Source organism: Astyanax mexicanus, chromosome 3 (assembly GCF_023375975.1).
Source record: "Astyanax mexicanus isolate ESR-SI-001 chromosome 3, AstMex3_surface, whole genome shotgun sequence".
In the NCBI taxonomy this organism is placed as follows: domain Eukaryota; kingdom Metazoa; phylum Chordata; class Actinopteri; order Characiformes; family Acestrorhamphidae; genus Astyanax; species Astyanax mexicanus.
The window spans coordinates 7509310-7529277 of NC_064410.1; the positions used below are offsets into that span (position 1 = coordinate 7509310).

General features: G+C 39.1%; 1 protein-coding gene across 2 annotated transcripts in view; it reads right to left on the reverse strand.

Moving 5' to 3' along the window:
• Window positions 1-19968, reverse strand: part of tanc2a (tetratricopeptide repeat, ankyrin repeat and coiled-coil containing 2a) — a 251531-nt gene that overhangs the window by 122155 nt on the left and 109408 nt on the right. For both annotated transcript variants that reach the window (XM_049476082.1, XM_049476083.1), the window contains exon 3: window positions 14338-14434. In XM_049476082.1, the coding sequence (XP_049332039.1) occupies window positions 14338-14404 (67 nt within the window). In that variant the 5' untranslated portion in view covers window positions 14405-14434. The remainder of the gene's footprint in view (window positions 1-14337; window positions 14435-19968) is intronic.

Here is a 19968-nt window from a genome sequence, read left to right on the forward strand (position 1 = left end):
CTGGTCCATGTCCTTTTAGTAAAAGCTCATAATACTATTTTTAGGTCACCTACAGTCATTTTGCAGAATTTGTGCACCCTTTGTTCAATTTTAAATCTATTAAATAAATAAAAAATATATCATATAAAAGAGTGCATTTATGCCAAAAAAAGACATGAAATCTTAACTTTTTAAAAAATATATAGAAAAGGGTTTTTAATTTGGCTGTATTTAAAGAATGACATATGTAGGGATGTCCACAACATTTCAGATTCTGATGATCTAACTGTAGTTTATAAGTGGTTCACATGTGGTTATTTTAGATTTTTTGTAAACCTGTCTTAAAATGTAAGGGATACTGAACCTTCCATGGGCTGGTGGGACGGCTTTAAGTGGACATAGGAAAATATCCCTTATTTTTAAATCTAAAACTTGACAGGTATGGTGTAAGCTTTGCCACTGAAGCAAAAATAGTACTGCCATCTGCTAGCAGGGAGTCAAAGATGCCACAGGTACAAATGGATCCAAATATAATTCATCAAGAACGTGACCATCTTCTTCTGAAAATGTAAAAAGCAGAAGACTGGTCTGATCTAAGAGAGAAAATAATCTTGCAGATGGGATTTCTCCTTCATAAAGCAAACAGTAGCCAATGAATCCAGTCCAGAATCCCAGGCCTCACTGCAGGGGTGCCCTGTGGAGCCAGAAGGTGCTCCAAAGATGGAAATGGAAAAGGCATGAGGCTGCCTCTCAGCAGGTAAAAGAAATACTTTACCCCAAATCACAAAACAAATGACAAAAAAAAACACTAATTTCATGATTTCATCAAAGAAATGACCTCGATTTAGAGAATAAAACACTCCTATATGTTCTATACCAGGGGTGTCCAAACTGCGGCCCATTTCCTTTTTTGGAGCGGCCCGCGAGGTATTTTAGAAATAGAATGAAAGTTGGCCCGCTGTTAAGCAGGTTTTTATAATGTGAGATTCAAAGTTTGAACGCTAGGTGTCAGAAACGGGCCAAAGAGTCTAAAAGCGGAGAGGGTGCGCATTTCTAGCGCAGAAAAACGGGCCAAAGAGTCTAAAAGCGGAGAGGGTGCGCATTTCTAGCGCAGAAAAACGGGCCAAAGAGTCTAAAAGTTGCTGTAATTAAGGAGTTTAATATTAAGAGACATCATGAAATGAAACATCAATTTGAAAAATCTTAGTTTACACAACACTGTCAAAGATAAAGATATTTAGTCAAGTAAAATGGTGTGTAAATGAAATAATCAGGAAAAAAGTATTATTTAAAGTGGTATATTTCATTATGTGTTTTATTACAAATTGATTTAGTTGATTTAGTTAATGAAGTTAATGCTAATAATGAACAAGAACTGTTAGCGTGATCACATTTCTGTTCATTACCCAGAAACCACCATGTCTAATGTAGACATAATATTCCTCCTCTAAATGCTTGTCCAGATGGAGTTGGGCAGAAGGCCAGAGGATCTCAGCAGGCGAAGGCAATCAAAGCCATGAGGTGCAAACCAAGCAGAGAGAGAGTACACCAAGCTAAAACTGACAGGAACAAACTACAGGTACATCTCAGAAAATAAATAGAATATCATTGAAAAGTTACTTTATTTCAGTAAAAAAATGTCAAAGTTCAAAATGTGAAACGCGTATATTATATAGATTATATAGAGTATTACACACAGAGTCATCTATTTTAAGTGTTTATTTTATTTTATTGTTGATCATTTTTACTATGGCTAATAGCCAACAAAAAAAGTCAGTATCTTTTTAGAAAATTTGAATATTATGTAAGAAATATTGGTATTTTTGGCAGTGTGGGCAGTGTGCCAAGTCCTGCTGGAAAATGAAATGATGGTTTGGAGAGACATGTCATCTGCTGGTGTTGGTCCACTGTGTTTTATCAAGTCTTGAGTCGAAAATCTTACAGCATTCATGCTTCCCTCTGCTGAAAACTTCCATGGAGATGCTGATTTCATTTTCCAGCAGGACTTGGCACACTGCCCACACTGCCAAAAATACCAATGTCTTATGTAATATTAAACATTTCTAAGACACAGATTTTTTTTTAGTTTGCATTGGTTGTAAGCCAAAATCATCAACTCATAATATATGAGTTTCGCATTTTGAGCTGAATCACTAAAATATAGTAACTTTTCAATGATATTCTTATTTTTTGAGATGCACCTGTAGATTTATAAAGTGGTGAACAATCTAGACAAGATTAAGAATAGACAAGTGTTGTAGTATACTTGGAGCAACAGGTAACTCCAACTCTTTGACCGCATTGACCCAATACTCATGGATACCTATACCTTACATGGTAACTATGTGACTTATCAGCTGTAGTTTCTGTCATGCTCATCAGTCGACTAATCGTAACTTAATTTTAAGACGGCGGGGCCCAGGGAACTACCTGTCACTCCTGGCGCTGATCTGCGATCTCCAGTCTTCGGACTACACTACCCAGAATGCACCACACACTGACATCACACCATTTCATGATCACATGGTACTGCAGACTGCACCTCCAGAAAGTCAATCACCGGAATACCTATATGCACACCTGTCCACACCCATATAAATACACCTTTACACCAAACACACCCTGCCAAGCATTGTTGGTTTACCAGTTCACAACACACTTATTCCATGCCTGTGTTCTCGTTATCAGATTCTCAACTTGCCTCTGATATTGCCTTGCTATGTTTTTGACCCCTGCTTGCTCTGACTGCTCTCTTTATTCCTTTTTTTTGTAAATAAAAAGTCTGTAATAAAGTCTGTAAACTGCATATGAATGTGTTTGAGTCATGTTGAGCCATGACACTACCTCAAGGCACTATTTTTAGGCTTTTAAAAAGTCAGGGCCCCCCAAAATTCTACCAATGAAGTGTGAAGCTCCTTTGAGCTTAAGTTATTGGTGTAAAATAGTGCTTTATTTGCATGGGTAACTCTATGCCCCTATCACTATCAATAGCATTGTAAGCCTGTAGGGAGCATTGTTTAAAAGCAATGTATTTTGGAATGCTGTGGATAAACGAAGGTAGGTTTCACTACAACACAAGTCCATTTCACACCAGTTTTCTCCTTTAATAGTGACTTCTGACTGTTTGGCTCACAATCAGTATTTCACAGAACTGCCTCTGAAACTGTGCTTTACAGTACAAGTGTACAGTTACCCGCAGGACAACAGAATTATGATCATTTTGAGGCTTTTCAAGACCCCCAAAGCAATCTCTTAAAAAATGGCAGGAACAAATGGACTCAAATCTGCCACCAAACACTCGCTCCAAACACCATCCATTTTTGTAGCTTTACTTTATTCTCTAATGTACGCTGTGGCGCCGTGCCTGATTGGCTGCTTTGGTCTTGCTGTTAAACCTGACAGGATTCCTGAAGCTCTGCTTAGAGCAAAGCCTGCAATTAACAAGCTGAGTTGGTTCTCACCCAATCGACCATCCAACACTTTCAGAGCTGAGCACGGAGGAGCTGGATTAACTGCTCTGTTACAGAGGCAGTAGAGTACTTTGCCACTTTGGCTTTGGGTTGGCTGTGAAGAGTGGCTTTTTGGATGAGAATTGAAAGTCGTTTGAGAGTCAACATGGTTTTTTGACAACATACTTTTGTATTTCTTCTTCTTTCTAGGACTTCATAGTTAAACTAAATAGGGTTAATGACTATTTAAGTCTTATCTGCACAGGATTAGTTTCTAATGGGATCCTGGGGTATTTTTTTCTTTTATAGGGGGGGTCTTCTGTGATTTTATTCCTGTCCAGAATGATCATGTATGTGCTTTTCTCAGATGTCCTCTAAGAAAATTAGAGGCTGAACTCCATGGTTCTCTGGGAATTTTAGTCCTGTCCAAATCCACATCTCTGAGTTTCTTCACCTATCCGTTAAATAAAATAGCTATTTGTCCACTGCCACGCACCGTAATTACACTTAAGGTGTGCTCTAAGCACAGCAGCGAGTGGAGGAGCAGTAGAGGAGCTACTGAATGCGATGTCATGTGACCGAGAAAACTAAAAAAAAAAACTCACTGGTCCTCCTGTTTTTTAAATTGCAGTCCGGATCCAAGAGTTTTATCACTGAGTAGAAGTATAAAATATTTTTCATAGACGGCCCCCTGAGAAACGAATCCTGTCCGGATTGGGCTTTATACAGGCTTTCACTGTGAAAAGACAAGGAGAATTTTTTTACGTTATTTTGTAGGTGAAAATTCGGTAACACTTTACTTGCACGGTCCATTTTATGGTCTTGTTGATGCTCAACTGACATTTAACTAACACTGAATTGAATGTCCATTAAATTTAACTTAACCCTATGTTGAATGTAAATTATTCAAAATAGAACCTAACAGTGCACCTAACCCTAACCTTAACCCTTAATCAACCATAAAATCAAACCCTACACCTAACCCTAACCTTAACCCTAACCTAAGCTTAAAATCTAACCGTAAACCCAATCCTAAAATATTGAGATAAGCGTTTGGGTTAGAGTTGAATGTTGGGTTTTATTCAATAGAGAATCATTTACTTTCACCTTTTAGTTCATTTGCATTTAATAAACATGTAGTTGAATGTTAGTTGAATGTCAGTTAAGCATCAAAGAGGCCATCAAATGGACCATCCAAGTAAAGTGTTACCGAAAATTCTATAAATATATGTTTCTGTTATTTATTATTTACTAGAGTAATAAAAAAAAAACTTAAAAAAAAAAAAATTTTTGTTTGGTTGATTTTAGGAAACCAAAATTTGTGTAACTTGGGAAATTATGCAGTTTTACAATTTTACTGTGCTAATTACTAATTTTGCTTTTTATTGCAGGTGGCAAAATTGTTGTGACAGAAAATGTTGGGCTTTTCTTTTACTTATTATTTGGTGGAAAATATAATATATATTATAATATATATTTTTTTTGTTGTTGTTTAACAATTTTTGTTTGTCAAGTAAAAATCTGTGTCAAAGTAAAATTCTGTATATTTTTGGCGAGTGAAATTGTTTACAAGGAAAATTGTGTGTGTTTTGATTGTTGGGGAGCAATAAAATTGACTACACATTTGTTTGTCTGTTTTGTTTTATTTTATTTTATGTAGTGGGTAAAAACTGTGAGGTTTATTTGTCGGCTGGGGATCTGTTTTTTTTTCTTTTCTTTTTTTTTTTAGGAAGAACATCATTAGATAATTATAATTAGAACAACTGTGGGGGATTTTTTTTTTATTTGATGTTAGGCAACCAAATTTAGTGTAAGTGGGGACATTGTGCAGTTTTACAATTTTATTGTATAATTTTGAGCTTTGTTTTGCTTTTCATTGCAGGTGTCAGAATTGGTGTGACAGAAAACATTGGGTTTTTTGAGGTTTTGTTTAATTTTAGGGAGAGAAACTGTGTAATTGTTGGATTTCCATGTTATTAAATATTTTTATCCTGTCCAAAAATGTGCTGGTGGTTAGATTTTAGAGAAAACTAAATTACGTTAACGGGTCAAATTCAGTTTTATTTATTTTCAAACTGTACAACTGGGAATCTGATTAAGTTTTTTTTCCCCACATTTTGTAACGCAGTAAAAAGAAAGCTATGTTGCCAAACTATTCCTTTAATGAATCCAGGCTTGAAAAATGTTGACATTAGCAAGTTAAAGAACATTTTGACTTTATGAATAGCGAGTAATTAAAGAGCTATGCAGCTGAAACACTTCCCGAAAATGAGAGCCGTGACTTGCCGCCAAAAGCAGTGATCTTGGGAGAATTGGGTTTAATTGGAAGAGCAGCATGTGGTCCTCCGCCAGCGATAGCTAATATTTCAGTAGCCTGTCGTGTCAAGCCTTGTGAATTGTCACTCTAATTCTCAGACTTAATTAAAACGTCAGTAGTTTACGCTAGAATGCCTTTTATTGCAGCGTGTTGTGTAGATTCTCTCCGGTCCCTGTCGCAGGTACGCCCTCGAACTGCTCCACAAGGTTATGATTCTTCTCGCGGTGCTGCAGGCTAACCATCAATTACCCTGCCAACATGTGCATCATTTCTCCAGCACAGAGCACGATCTGTCTCGCGCAGTCCTGCTCCTCCAAGCTGCTTACAGTGCAGATTTAATTTATGGCAAACATATTAAAGGCGAAGGGGGGGCTGCATTCTAGAGGAACGCTGGAGAAATGGAGCCGTATATGTGCAGCAGAAACCCCCCCAACCCCCCGCTGAAGGGAAGACACAGTTGTTAGTCGCTGTTCTGTATCAAAGCTCATGGGATCCTTCTATTCACATGGCGAGATCAAAGCAGAAACCACAATACGGCTGCAATGCGAAACAGACGAGACCCCGACCGCAGAAACATAGCGACGCATTGTTTAAAGGATAGCCACTTGCGAAAGACGAAAGCGACTGATTAGGAACGAAAGATCTGACGCCGGAGAAGCTGGGAAACGAGTCCTGGTGCAGCCTGTAGCCGTGAGCGGTCGAGGGGTGGGTGAGGGAGTAAAAACGAGGTAAGGAGGCCACGGCTGAGTCTCTCAAATGGCTCTGGGCATTTGTCCCAGCATCGCTGGCACACGGCCTCCCTTGTCTGACACCATTACCGCAAGCGGGACTAAGGCTCGCAGCCACAAAAGCCCAGAGGGTGATGATTTGATCTAGTGCTGCTCTGCTGCCATGTAGCTTTTGTAAAATGAGCACAGTCGGTTTCTTCAGTCCAGGACGTGGAATACTGGATCTGCATCCTGGCTTCTCAAATCCAAATCAGAACCTGTCAATCTATAACGACTTGTTGGGTTAGTCAAAAAAGAGCTTGAAGGTCAACAATCAATACGGCCTTAAGCGTAACCCTAATGAGTATATAACCCTCTGCTTATACTGTGCCTGGTTTTACTTGATAACCAGGAAACAAAAAGAGGAAAAGGAAAGTTCTATCAGAAAACTCTGATGCTTGAAAAGAACATCATCCTGACAGTCAAACATGGTTGATGCTCCAATAAGTTGATGACATGATGTTGGAGAATTGTTGGGAGAATGTCTAGCCATCAGTTTGTGGTTCAAGCGTACTTGGGCTCTGTAGCAAGACAATGGGCCCTACTTTAGCGATTTATAAGCGAGACGTCAATTGCACATCGTGCAGCTGGATTAAGGGAACTGTGCAGCTCAGAATGTGCAAAATGCATAAACTAATTATCTTAATTCATTATGGGTGTGTTTCGGGTGTAACATGAAATAAATCAATCTGTGTGCCACTTATCATTCCCTTTAAAGGAGAACTCTGGTGTAAAATGGTATTTTGGTGCAGTAAAACATGGTAAAAAGTACTTATCTTTGATGAATAGCACACCTCCGTTCTCCCACAGCGTTCTGAGATCCAGAAATGTTAACAGTTTGTTCAAACACCCTTCAGACTGGGTGACACGGGGCATAATTTGCCCCAATAAATCACTTTTTCACAATGTTATCCAGCTCAAAGTAGCTCCACACCTTCTTGCTAGAATCAGGAGAGTCCTGACATTTAAAACGAGGCATTAATAACTTAAAAAGTGCACAAGAGGCTTATTAAAAACCCCTGCTTACATCCCACAATGCAAGCTTTAGCTCTGAGCACCGCCATCACTCCTGGCATCGGCTGCTACTCTATGCGGATTCTAGCAAGGAGCTTCTTTGAGCTGGAAAGCGGTGGAAAAAGCGATTTATTGAGGCAAATTATGCCCCGTGTCACCCAGTCTAAAGGGTGTTTGGACAAACTGTTCTCAGAATGCTGTGGGAGAACAGAGGTGTGCTATTCATCAAAGGTAAGTACTCTTTATCATGTTTTACTACAACGAAAATCCATTTTACACAGGAGTTCTCCTTTAAGAGCCAGGTGTGCTTTGACTTTGGCGCGTTCATATCTTAACAGGTTGGCACGTTGCGTGTCTCAGCAGAGGGTGCTCACGATGCGTTCACGATGTGAGGGTACGGCAGCATGTAATTTATGGGAACAGCAATGTTATTTTATTCTTTATTCGCTTTATTGTTGATATAAAGTTGGATTTACTTTACTTTTAATTAAGAAATTAAAAACGAAAAGCATGTAAAAAAAAAACACCACTCGAGATTTAAAAGCAGGACATATTTATATACAATTTTAAATCACATATGAAGACGGTAAAGTAAACTGTAAAATGTCCACCATATTCAAAGTTGTACCAACCACCATCCCACACCAGACTACCACGCCCATCGGTGTAGATATATTCTTAAAGTCTGATGCTATTTTAATGGCGTGGGTGCAAGCCATAACGATAGACTGTTGGCAGGGTGTAAGATAGCAATAAGCATCGCGACACGCCATGGAATGGCAAATGGCAAAAAAAATTGTAGAGGCTTAATTTGTGCTTTGTAGAGGCTTAAATCTGATTGAGATGCTGGAGCCTGACCTTAAACAGAAGCCAATTATTGCAAATTCTAGACAGAACCTCATTTATTAGGACTTATTTTTCAATATCTCTTCTTCACTCCAACAGCTCCTTTTCCACTGTACTTTCTCAACCCTGCACCAGTCCATGTCTATACAGTCTTCATGATGATTAGCCACAGCGCTAGTAAATCAAACCTTTATTGCGAGAGATTACTGCAGGACATTCTGTTCTGTTCCTGTTCTTATATCTACAGTACATGTGGGGCACTGTTTGGTAGCAGAGAATGGTGGGACTGAAGTGCACTTTCACACTAAGCAGGGGGACAGCAGGCGCTGCGGAGAGCATGACTCAGATTCATTATGAAGCTCTCGCAGAGAAGAACTGCAGAGTGGACAGTGAGGTGTCGGGTCAGGACTTTGGTTTAGATCTTCGGCTGGTTGGAATAAAGAGAATCCTCAGGGGTAGAGAGAAGCCTGAACTGGACTTCGGACAGACACAGTGCATGCGAGTGTGCGAGAGAGACACAGTGAGGGAGTGTGTGTGTGAGTGTGCATGTGTGTGTGTGCAATGAAGCTTCAGACGCAGACACGCCCCTGCAGTTACCCAGCCAGACGCCAGAAGAAGAAAACAAACACAGCTGAAGAAATCACACTTAGTCACATGACACACATGCACACTGATACAGACAAGTGACGCCCACAAGGACATAACATAACCACAGAAACATACCATATATATGCCTATATTTAGGGCTGTGTATTGGCAAGAACCTGGAGATAAAACACCTGTCACGATCCTAAAGCGCTGCCACTATGATTGATCAGGGAATCGCTGCTTCCCCTGTCCCCTCATCACTCCTAGGATGATGTCGATCAGCACAAGTCGTCTGTGAGCTGATGTATCAGAACCGAGTTGCTGTGCTTTCCTCCGAGCGCTATGCTGTGATGCTACTCGGTAATGCTACATCAGCAGCAGCTTAAAAAGAGGCGGAGTCTGACTTCACATGTATCGGAGGAGGCATGTGCTGGTCTTCACCCTCTGTGTTGTGGCATCCCTAATGGTGAGGGATATACAGCTGAATGGGTGGGACAATTGGCTTAGCTAACTTGGTAGTGGTTGGGGTTTAAACACAACAGTATATATATATATATATAAACCACTCCAACACCCATTTTTATATGTAAACTCACAATTAAAAATCAGCATTTTTCATGATGTGACTCTGTGAACCATTCTTCTGCATCTCAAAGGAGTTATAGCTTTGAGATTTAGCTTTGGTTACAATAAGCACTAAAGAACACTGAACTCAGTGTCATGTTAGCAAAAGCAGTTTTAAAAAAATGACAGGGTGGTGAATAGTCATGCTGGAAATAGCTGTTAGAAAACAGGTACATTGAAGATATATGGTCACATGGTCAGCAATCTTACTTAATTAGACGGTGCCACTCAAGCCATGATTGATTGGTACTAATTGTGCCAACTGCAGCCTCAGCTTTCTGTTCTTGCCTTAGAAAATAATTGAAACACAACATGATTCTCTGATGTCGTAGCCAAATTCTGAAATGCTTTGCTGTTCACCATGACTGTGCAGAGCGTTTATCCGAGTTATTATGGTCTTTCTGTCCTGAATAGGATTGTGCCAATCTGACACTCTGCATGAAATTGGAAAAAAATGACTTTGTCTTTAGGTGATATACCAAACATTGCAATCAAGAGACAAGGTTAAATTTCCGATTCTAATAAAACGGAAAAAAAAGAAAGATTTTACAGCAGGGCAGAGCCAAAACATATGGAATAATGTGGCAGGAGCCAGGTAACATCAATTTATCGACATCGACTTTATATATATTGCAAAATTTACCAATGCAGGACTGGGACATCACTAGCCCCGGCCCCACCCGCACGCTGTCGTGTCAGAGATCCGGATCACCTGAGAGCTGAGTCAGCACTTTAAAATCAGCCTTTCACTCATAACCCGAGGAAAACAGCAAAACAACAATTTTATATGGCCTTTTAAAATGTAAATAAGATAATTTTTCTGGGTTTAAAAGCATGATTTCAGCTGTAAATGGAAATATCTGCGCTGTGTTTAAAACTGTGTTTATGCCCGCTCTTAATCAAAGTTTGTTCAGACCAATATATTATAAACAGCTTAAGTTAAGAGAGGGAAAAGATGGTACTTAATGGATATTGGTTATCAACATATATACATTATCCATTATCCATTATAGAATATCCAGCCATCTGTTTGTGACCTCAAGCTCAGGTGTACTTGGGTTCTGCAGCAGGACAATAAAAGTCAGGTAAAACTTGATTGCAGTTTTTGCCACCAAGGGTGGCACAAGCAAGTTATTATATTTAGGGGCAAAAACGTTTTTGGTTGGGATAGGTTTTTTTTCCCTTTAATAAATAAAATATAATTTAAAAAGTGTTTTTATATTTACCCAGGTTACACATTAACAATCCATGTAATGTAGTGTAACTACTGGTGAATTACACCAAATTATTATCTTCCCATATTGAAATATGAGTAATATTTTTTAGTATTTAAAAACAATCACTGGCCTAATTATATACCAGGCAAAAAAACAAATACACATGATACACACACTATGCTTTATTAAACACACATCAAAACTGTTGCTGACACATGTGCAATACATATCCTGTACAACTGTAAAAAAGTCTGTAAAGTCTGTAACAATGTGTAATTCACCAGTAGTTATTACCCTGTTATTACATGATTGTTAATGTGTAACTACACAGTTATTAGAGACAATTGTTATAAAGTGGGATTGTGGAACTTAGTAGTCTTAAAATGACAAAATTATTGTATATCACATTTATTTTTTTGATGGTATATTGCCCACAAAAAATGGTTATTGTTACAGGCCTAGTTGTCCACAAACATTTGGACACACAGTATACATGAATAGGAATGCAACTATGGAATCATCCTATTGCATGCAACCTCTCTTTCCACACACACACACACACACACACACACAATCCTGAAGGAGAATATCCAGCCATCTGTTTGTGACTTCAAGCTAAGGTGTACTTGGGTTCTGCAGCAGGACAATAAAAGTCAAGTAAAACTTTTTATTGCCGTTTTTGCCACCAAGGGTGGCACAAGCAAGTTAGTATGTTTAGGGGCAAAATCGTTTTTGGTTGGGATAGTTTTTTTTCCTTTAATAAATAAAAATATAATTTAAAAAGTGCTTTTTATATTTACTCAGGGTATCTTTGTCTGATATTAAAGTTTGTTTGATAATCAAACAACAAACAAATATCAGTATGACAAAAAAAAAAAAAAAACGAAATTAATCTGTAGGGGGCAAATACTACTTTCACACCACTGTACACTTTAAGGGGCACACTCCCAAAGCAGTCAGTGAAAAGTGGAGAAGGCAATTTCCTACATTGTCATGTCTCTGCAGTTTAAATGTACTGCACACACACACACACACACACTCCCAAGCATGGCCACGCCCAACGCCATTAAACAGCCCAGACTGTGCTACTGAGTCCTGCTATTAGCCCACTCTAAAAAACCCTCAAACACACACACACACACAGGATCCTGTGTGGTACATGCAAAAGCTCTATCAACAAAAATCAAGCACTTGAGTGTGTTTCCTTTGCGTTGAGTTCACCAACAACACAGGCTCTGGTGAGCACTGTATTTACACAAATACACACAATCACACACACACAATGATTACGTTCAATCTCACTAAGGATAATTAAAACGGCTGGCTGACCGTGGCAGTAGTCTCAATCAAACAGTGAGCAAACAGCCTCATTACCTGCAGCAGCTGCATTACACTGCTTTCATCTACTGTACACTGCTCAAACCACACTGACCCCCAGGGGATTCCACAGTGGGGTGTCGTTTGTGTCCCTCTGATGTAGGAGTGTGCGATATATATCGTCCACGATAATATCTTAATTGTTGCGTTAACGATGTGCAAGCTGGCGATATCGAGTATGCTAATCACTGAGGAAAAAACATCAGTCAGAGCGCGCATTGACTCCACGAGTCTAGCTTTAGAATAGCTTGCTGCGCATGCGCATTGAGTGTGCCCATACATTGTACTAGCATAGGCTAAAGCTAGCGCTAGTTTAGCTGGCTAAAACAACGCTGAAAATGAGCGAATACGCTGTCTCAGAGGAAAAGGTTCAGACACCGCCAGCCTCCCAGTCTACTACCCTGGATTTAATCTCCCAGACGAGGATAATCTTCACTTGAGTGCAGGTGGTTTGGATTCGAAAGGGTGGACATTACTCAAACAACGGACGGCAATATGTAAACTCTGTAAGTAAGCGTTTGTCATTAAAGATAGCTCGACAACTAACCTGTTCCGTCAAACCAGCGCACAGAGTATGAGGAGTACGAAAAGCTTTAGGAGCCCGCTGCCCAAGACAGCCACCTAAGGCACTCAAAACAAACTCCGCAAACTTTAACAGAGTCACTCAATAGAAAAGTGCCCTACGACAAAAAAGGCAGCAGATTGCAAGAGATAACGCAGTCACAAATTACACAATTCCTATTGTTTACAGTAGGTTATTGGTTTACAAATGTTATAAAAAGTTATATATTTTTTGTGAATGTGCATTACATATTGTTTATAGTTTATCTATGTATGCTGCAGAAATCACCAAACAGCAAACACATTGATAAGTTTATTACGATTTAAATAGTCAGATTCTTCTATATTTTAGTTTTTTTGTTATTTGTGTCAGGTAAATAAATAGTTTACAATAATATAATGTGTAAATAATTATTTTAATATAATTTTAGTTAAAGCTAGTACAATGTAAGGCTTTTACAAACATTTATAAGTAATGCAAAATATCGTTTAACATCGGTATCGGCAAACTTATAGAAGATATCGGTATCTATTTTTTTCCCAATATCGCACACTCCTACTCTGATGTAATATTTGATAAAATGTATCTATAAAAAAGATACATACATTTTTGTAAATGAAGTTTAAACACAGGCGAGTGCGTTAAACACACAGGTAGTGAAGCTAATTGTCATTCTAAGAATAACATATTTACAGGGTTTTCTATATTCTTGTCCCAATAATTAAATTATCATACATCATCTATATATACATCTTATCGAACAATAAATAGACATATCCTCAATAATATATGATAATAGTGAAATGGTCGATTGTGTTTATTTGTAAAGTTTGTTCACATATATAACCGTGAACAGTATTTTAGCCAGTCATGCTTCGATGTCCAATGCTTCAATAACTGTGATTCTATACACGCATATTAATATAAAATATTTGTCATTAAAATGTTACAATTGCTTTGTTATGCTATTATATTATCTTTCTGTCAGTGGCATACATGTTAACAATCCATGTAATAACAGTGTAACTACTGGTGAATTACACCAAATTATTATCTTCCCATAATGAAATATGAGTAATGATTTTTAGTATTTCAAAACCATTTAAGATCACTGGCCTAATTACATACCGGGCAAAAACTAATACAAATTTATAGCTACACACTTTGCTCTATTAAAAACACATCAAAACTGATGCTGACACATGTGCAATCACATAACCTGTACAACTGTGATAATTCAACATAACTATGTGTAATTCACCAGTAGTTATTACACTGTTATTACATGATTGTTACTGTGTAACTACACAGTTATTAGGAACAATTATTTTAAAGTGGGATTGTGGAACTAAGTAGTCTTAAAATGACAATAATATTGTATATTGCAATCATTTCTTGATATATTGTCCACAAAAAAAGGTTATTGTTACAGGCCTAGTTGTTTGCAATCATTTGGACATATAGTATACATACATAGCACCACAACTGTGGAATCATCCTATTGCATACCAATAACTTCCCTGTCCACACACACACACATACACACAGAAGTAGTGTTCCCAGCAAAGGGTCTCCTCTTCTGAATGATCAGACTCACCGCTGTTGCGGTTCTTGCGGTTGGATTTGCCTCCGCTCAGAAGCGCCTTCAAGCTGTTCCTGAACATGGCTGCACCGTCTGTGCACTATAGAGAAATCTGCAGAGAGAGAGAAACACAAACACAACATGAGAAAACAGGACAACAGCAGTGATAACACATGGGACAGGAACTAGCATTGTGTCCCAAGACCTTTGCCATCATATCCAATGATGGAAGCTAAAGAACGTTGCACTGATCTGTTGTATATTAACTCCTGTATTGAGTGTAGATGTGATTTCTGGCAGAGTTATTTGTTTATTTGTAGAGAGGCACTGGTCACAATCATGATTATCCACTGCACTGCCCACTGTGGGAGGTAATACCAGCCTTCTATGATGTATTCATGGAAGACACATAACCTTGCGGTTCGAGAGATGTTAAATCCGAAATGGCCCATCCATCTGGCACCAACGATTAGACTTCAAGCCAACTCTAATACAACCTTGCCATGAGCACACTGGTATTTTTTTACCCTCACTAACTAGATAATAGGGGTGGAAATGAGAAGACTTCTCATGATACTAATATTATAACAATACGTTGCTCATTAAAACCCAGTATCATGGATATTATGATAGTGGGATTCTCTTAAATAATTACATACCAGGAAATAGGGATTTATTGGTATCAATTTTACAGAATTTGACTAGCAATATTCTTTACAGAAGATTTACCCTATTTATTTAATTATAGTGCCACCAAGAGGAGTAACTAAGCAGTAACGTAAGATATAAAATTGGGGGCCCATCTAAGGGAGTTTAGAGTGCCTGTGTTTCAATAATGTATCGATATGTATTGATAATGTATTGCAAACAGAAATGATACAATATATATAAAGATATTCAAGATGTCTTGTTGCACCCCTACTACATAATATCTTATACCATGTTCAGGTCTACCTATTCCCAAGTCATCCCCAGATGTAACACTCCATGATCCATTTATATACCACTACCTCATGACTTTTGACATTGTGCTAGACCTTCACACCAGGACCCACATGCTAAAGCAGTGTGTGCGCGTGTGTCTCACTGTAATTACACACTATAAACGCCCTGAATCCAACTCTAACACTAGTGTTTGAAAGTGTCAGCGATTCTCTCACATATTCCAGTCTCAAAGGTCCTGATACACTCCCTGCTGCCTCTCCATGGGCTGGATAACGAGCTTCATCCGCTCCATTATTTCAGGAATCTTTCAGCACCTACGCCAGGGAGGCCTCACTCTCTGAACATGCTAATTATTGCTTTACGTATGTGTGTGCGCGTGTGTGTATCTGTGTGTGTCTTTGTTCTGCAGCTGCTGAAAGCCACATGGGTGGGTCATGGTTTCTGTGTGTGTTTGTGTGTGTGTGTGTTTACTATCTGAAGATCAGTTACCTCTAAATTAAGGGACGTCCAATTTACAAACCATTTCCAACCCCACCAGTACGTTTACAGTGCAGTTTACAGTGTGAACTCTTTAGTCCATGTCTTCTAATGGTCTATTTGCAGCTCTTTTGATCATTGTACTACAAACAGTGTAAACATTAAGTCATATCCAATTTCCACCCAGTCCCCAAGCGCCCCTCCACCACTCAATGCCAACTGTGCTGGGAAGACAGGGCTAGCATGTGCTGCCTTTGAGAATTAAGAAGCAGCAACTTATCTGTCTGAACTGCTGCTAATGCAATGCTATTGTACAGCTCAACACGATTGGAGGAGAACATTAACTGCCAGTTCTGTCACTTCAGCTAACAGGGGTTCACACTCGCTAACCATGTGCAGAGTGATGGCAATGAGGTTGGGCCTTCCCAGAAAAAGAAAGAGAGGCCAAATTTGCTTTCAAGGACTTGTAGGCATGGACTGCTGTGCCACAAAATGTGATTAAACCAAAAATATTGAATATAAAATCAATAAAAGTTACACATTGATGCTCTTGATTATTTTATTTTACATTAAAATATTTATCAAAAGTTCCTGCAATAAGATGTTTTTAATTGATCGACAACACTTGTAACTTGTAACAATTAATAAAAAAAACAGAGAGAGAGCTCCATATGTTTTGAGAAACTCAACAAACTGTAAAGCTTCCCCCAAACAACAGCAGCGGCCTGTGGAGCACAGCTTTTTGTGACCATATGACAGTCACCTGAGACCCCCCCCCTCCACCCATCTCTCCCCTTTAGGGTCTCTTTCTTTCTTTTACTCCATTTCTGTATGTATGTTTGAGTCAGCAGAGCCAGCACACACAAAAGAGTACAGTGCTCTAACCACTGCCTAAGGTTGGGACAAAATATTGATATGCCAATATATTCTACTCTCTACTAGATAATCCTATAGGAGAATATTCCTCCATTTATTTGTGACCTTAAACTCAAACCAATCCAGCCCTTTGTGAAAGTGTTTGCCCCACTGAATTAACTAAAATAGATGGAACCAGGAATTCTGCTCTCAATAAAAACTTCTTTAGGAGAACATTCCTCCAACAATTTATGATCTTAAACTCAGGTGTACTTGGGTTCTGCAGAAGGACAATGATCCAAAGCACACAAACAAGTCCACCTCTAAATGGCTTAAAAAAAAGAAAAAGTTTTGGAGTGGCCTAGTCAAAGTCTGTTTAAGATGCTGTAGCATGATCTTAAACAGGCATTTCATTTTGGAAAACCCTCCAATGTGGCTGAAATAAAAAATTCTATACAGTAGAGTGGGCCAAATTTCCTCCACAGAGATGTGAAAGACTCATTGCCAGTTATCGTTAAAGCTTGACTGCGGAAAAGTATCAGTATGACAAAAGCAAAAACAAAGAAAGGGGGGCAAATAAATGGTCACGCCACTGTATATAGACAATAAGGACTGGAGAGCAAACTGTTGGATTAGTTGCTTTGGCCTGACTGTTCTAGGTACAGTCATGCCAATAAAGCTGTACTGCCTTGAAAATGTAGAAGCCCCCAGGTCTGTTTGTTTTCCTAGACCTCCTCTCTTTCTCTCTCTGTCTCTCTCTCTCTCTCTCTCTCATTCTCTCTCCTGGTCTCTCTCTTCTGTCTAATTTAAACCAACTGTAGCTCTTCTCAGAGACATTCGTAAACTCTGCTTGGCTTCTTGCTTTCTATTTACGCATCTCTCTCTCTCTCACTCTCTTTCTTTCTCTTTCTTTCTCTCTCTCTCTCTCTGATACACACACTGCAAGGCCATTGTTTGACCGCTCTTGCTCGTTTCCAGGAAGCCCCCACAGTGTGTGGCAGCAGTCTGAGGGAACAGCTCATAGCCTCATTAACTGCAGCAGCTGCATTACACTGCTTTCATCTACTGTACACTGCTCAGACTGACCTGCTGCCTATTCCTCTCACTGAACACACACTCACTCAAACACACACCCAGACACACACCCAGTCATGTAGGTCTGTGGGGCCTTTAACCGCATGGATCATGTGAGCTTCATGAACTGCATCTTTAGGGTATTAATCATCTACATCGAGCAAAGACTGCTTAGATCTTCTGCAAGTGGAGCGTAAGCCTGATTTCCAGTCACTCCAGTCACTCCAGTGTTGAAGTAGAAGACCAGTCCAGGTACCAGCTGTGCGCCGGGCCGTGAGTCACTGACCCCCAGGTACCTCTAAAACGCTGATTTTTGGTGAAAGCCATACAAATGGGAAAATATGGAATTTTTCTGAGGAGTTGTGCTCCTATGTTCAGGCAGAAGAGCATTTATCTTCTCACAGCCATAAATCACACACTTCTCCATCTTTAAAGCAGCCAAGCATGAATACACCAGCAGGAAAGTAGGACAAGAACAGAACAGCTCTGTGGGAAAGACCTGAAGATGTTGTTTGTTTCGCGGTGTCTTTGAAGCCGAACCACAACCCGGTTTCAATCTACAGCACCCTCTGACCGCTGGGTCAGTTTCCTGCTATTGTGCCTGGGTTTATTACGGTGATAAAAGCAGAGGAGAGAGAAGAAGAAAAGAGAAAAAGGAAAGAAGACAAAACAAAATAAGAGATGATAAGAAAAGAGAAGAGGGGAAAAGAGAAGACAAAATAACAAATTTAAGAGAAAAGATAGTAGAAAAGGAAAGCAAAACAAGAGAAAAATGAGAAAATAAAAAAATAACAGATTAGGAGGTCTATTTTAGCGATCTATTTAGCGGTCAATTGCGGATCACGCACCTTGATTTAGGGCATCAGTGTGTCTGATATCGTGAGGGAGCAATAAAAACACCCTAAGCAGCTCAAAACGCACAAAAGGAATATACTAATTCTCATAGCCTCCCCCTTTTAACGTCATGGGCGCAAGGCATGAAAATAGACTCTTGACGAGGTGTAAGGAAGCGAAAAGGAGAGAAGAGAAGGAAAGACTCAATAAGAAATTAGTGGATAAGTTAGTAGAAAAGAAAGGAAAAAAGAAGGAGAAGAGAATATATAAAAAATAAGAATCGTAGAACACAAAACAAGAGAGGGGGAATTAAAACCAAAGGAAAAGAAAATGAGAAGAGAGGAAGTAAAGAAAACAAAAGGGGAGAAGACAAAATAAGAATGTGGATATGAGAAATAAAAAGAAAAGGAGAAGATCAAAAATGAGAGAATACATAGTAAGGGGGATAAGGAAAGATGGGAAAGAAAACAGAAGGCAAGAGTAGAGAACATAAGAGGAGATGTACAAAGAAAAGATGAGAGAAGAAAAGAGCTAAGAAAAGAAAAAAGAGGAAAAAAGATGCTAGAGGAAAAGAGATGTAAGAAGAAAAGAGATGTGCAAAGAGAACACGTGATAAGAAAAGATGAGTTTGAAGACTCTCCACTGGTGGGCACTATTAGCACTCAAATAGTTCATTTTTCATGAAAGTATTTTTACAGACAGTAACAATTTTTTTTAGAAACTCTTTTATAAAAATGGTTCTGCACTGAATAAAAAGTTAGTTGCTATAGTAGCATGCTAGCTTGGCTAACTTATGTAGATGGTGTGGTTTTACAGGTTATTGTGTATGTTCTGGCAGGGGCAGTAACTAGATTAATGTGGGTGGGGCTTTGCTGTTATAATAATATTAATAATAATAATATTAATAATAATAATAATGCGGTCATATACATCCCTGATTACCAATGAACAAGGTTTTAGCCATTTAATTACAATGTGTCCTCAAGACGCACTCTATCCCATTCACATCAGTATTTGTGCTGGATGTATGTTAATGCCAGGTGGAAACGGGGCTTCAGATCTGTCAAGTCATTTAGAGATAGATACTGGTTTTGGAACTGAGCTGAATATATTTACTATAAAACATTCTGTGAGTGTATTTGGAAACTCGGCACTAGATGCTTCCGCAGACGTGATCTTCTGGAGTGCTTGTGCTTAGAGAAAAAAGGGAATCTCTAATGCTCCTGTTATTTCTCACAGCTGCGAGTCAACATGTCGTTAAGCAGCTTTTTGTCTCCAGTATGCGAGTTCTGGCTGGGCAGCATCGGTCTGCATGCGGCTGAAACAGCAGTGAGGTATGAGCCGGACTGAAAGAGGCCTCTGTCTGTTTGTCTGTCTGCTGTTCTACTTGTCTGTCTCCTTTGGTGGTCTAACGTCAGATGTTTGAAGCTACTGTAGGCATAGAGGGCTTAGTAGGGGAGA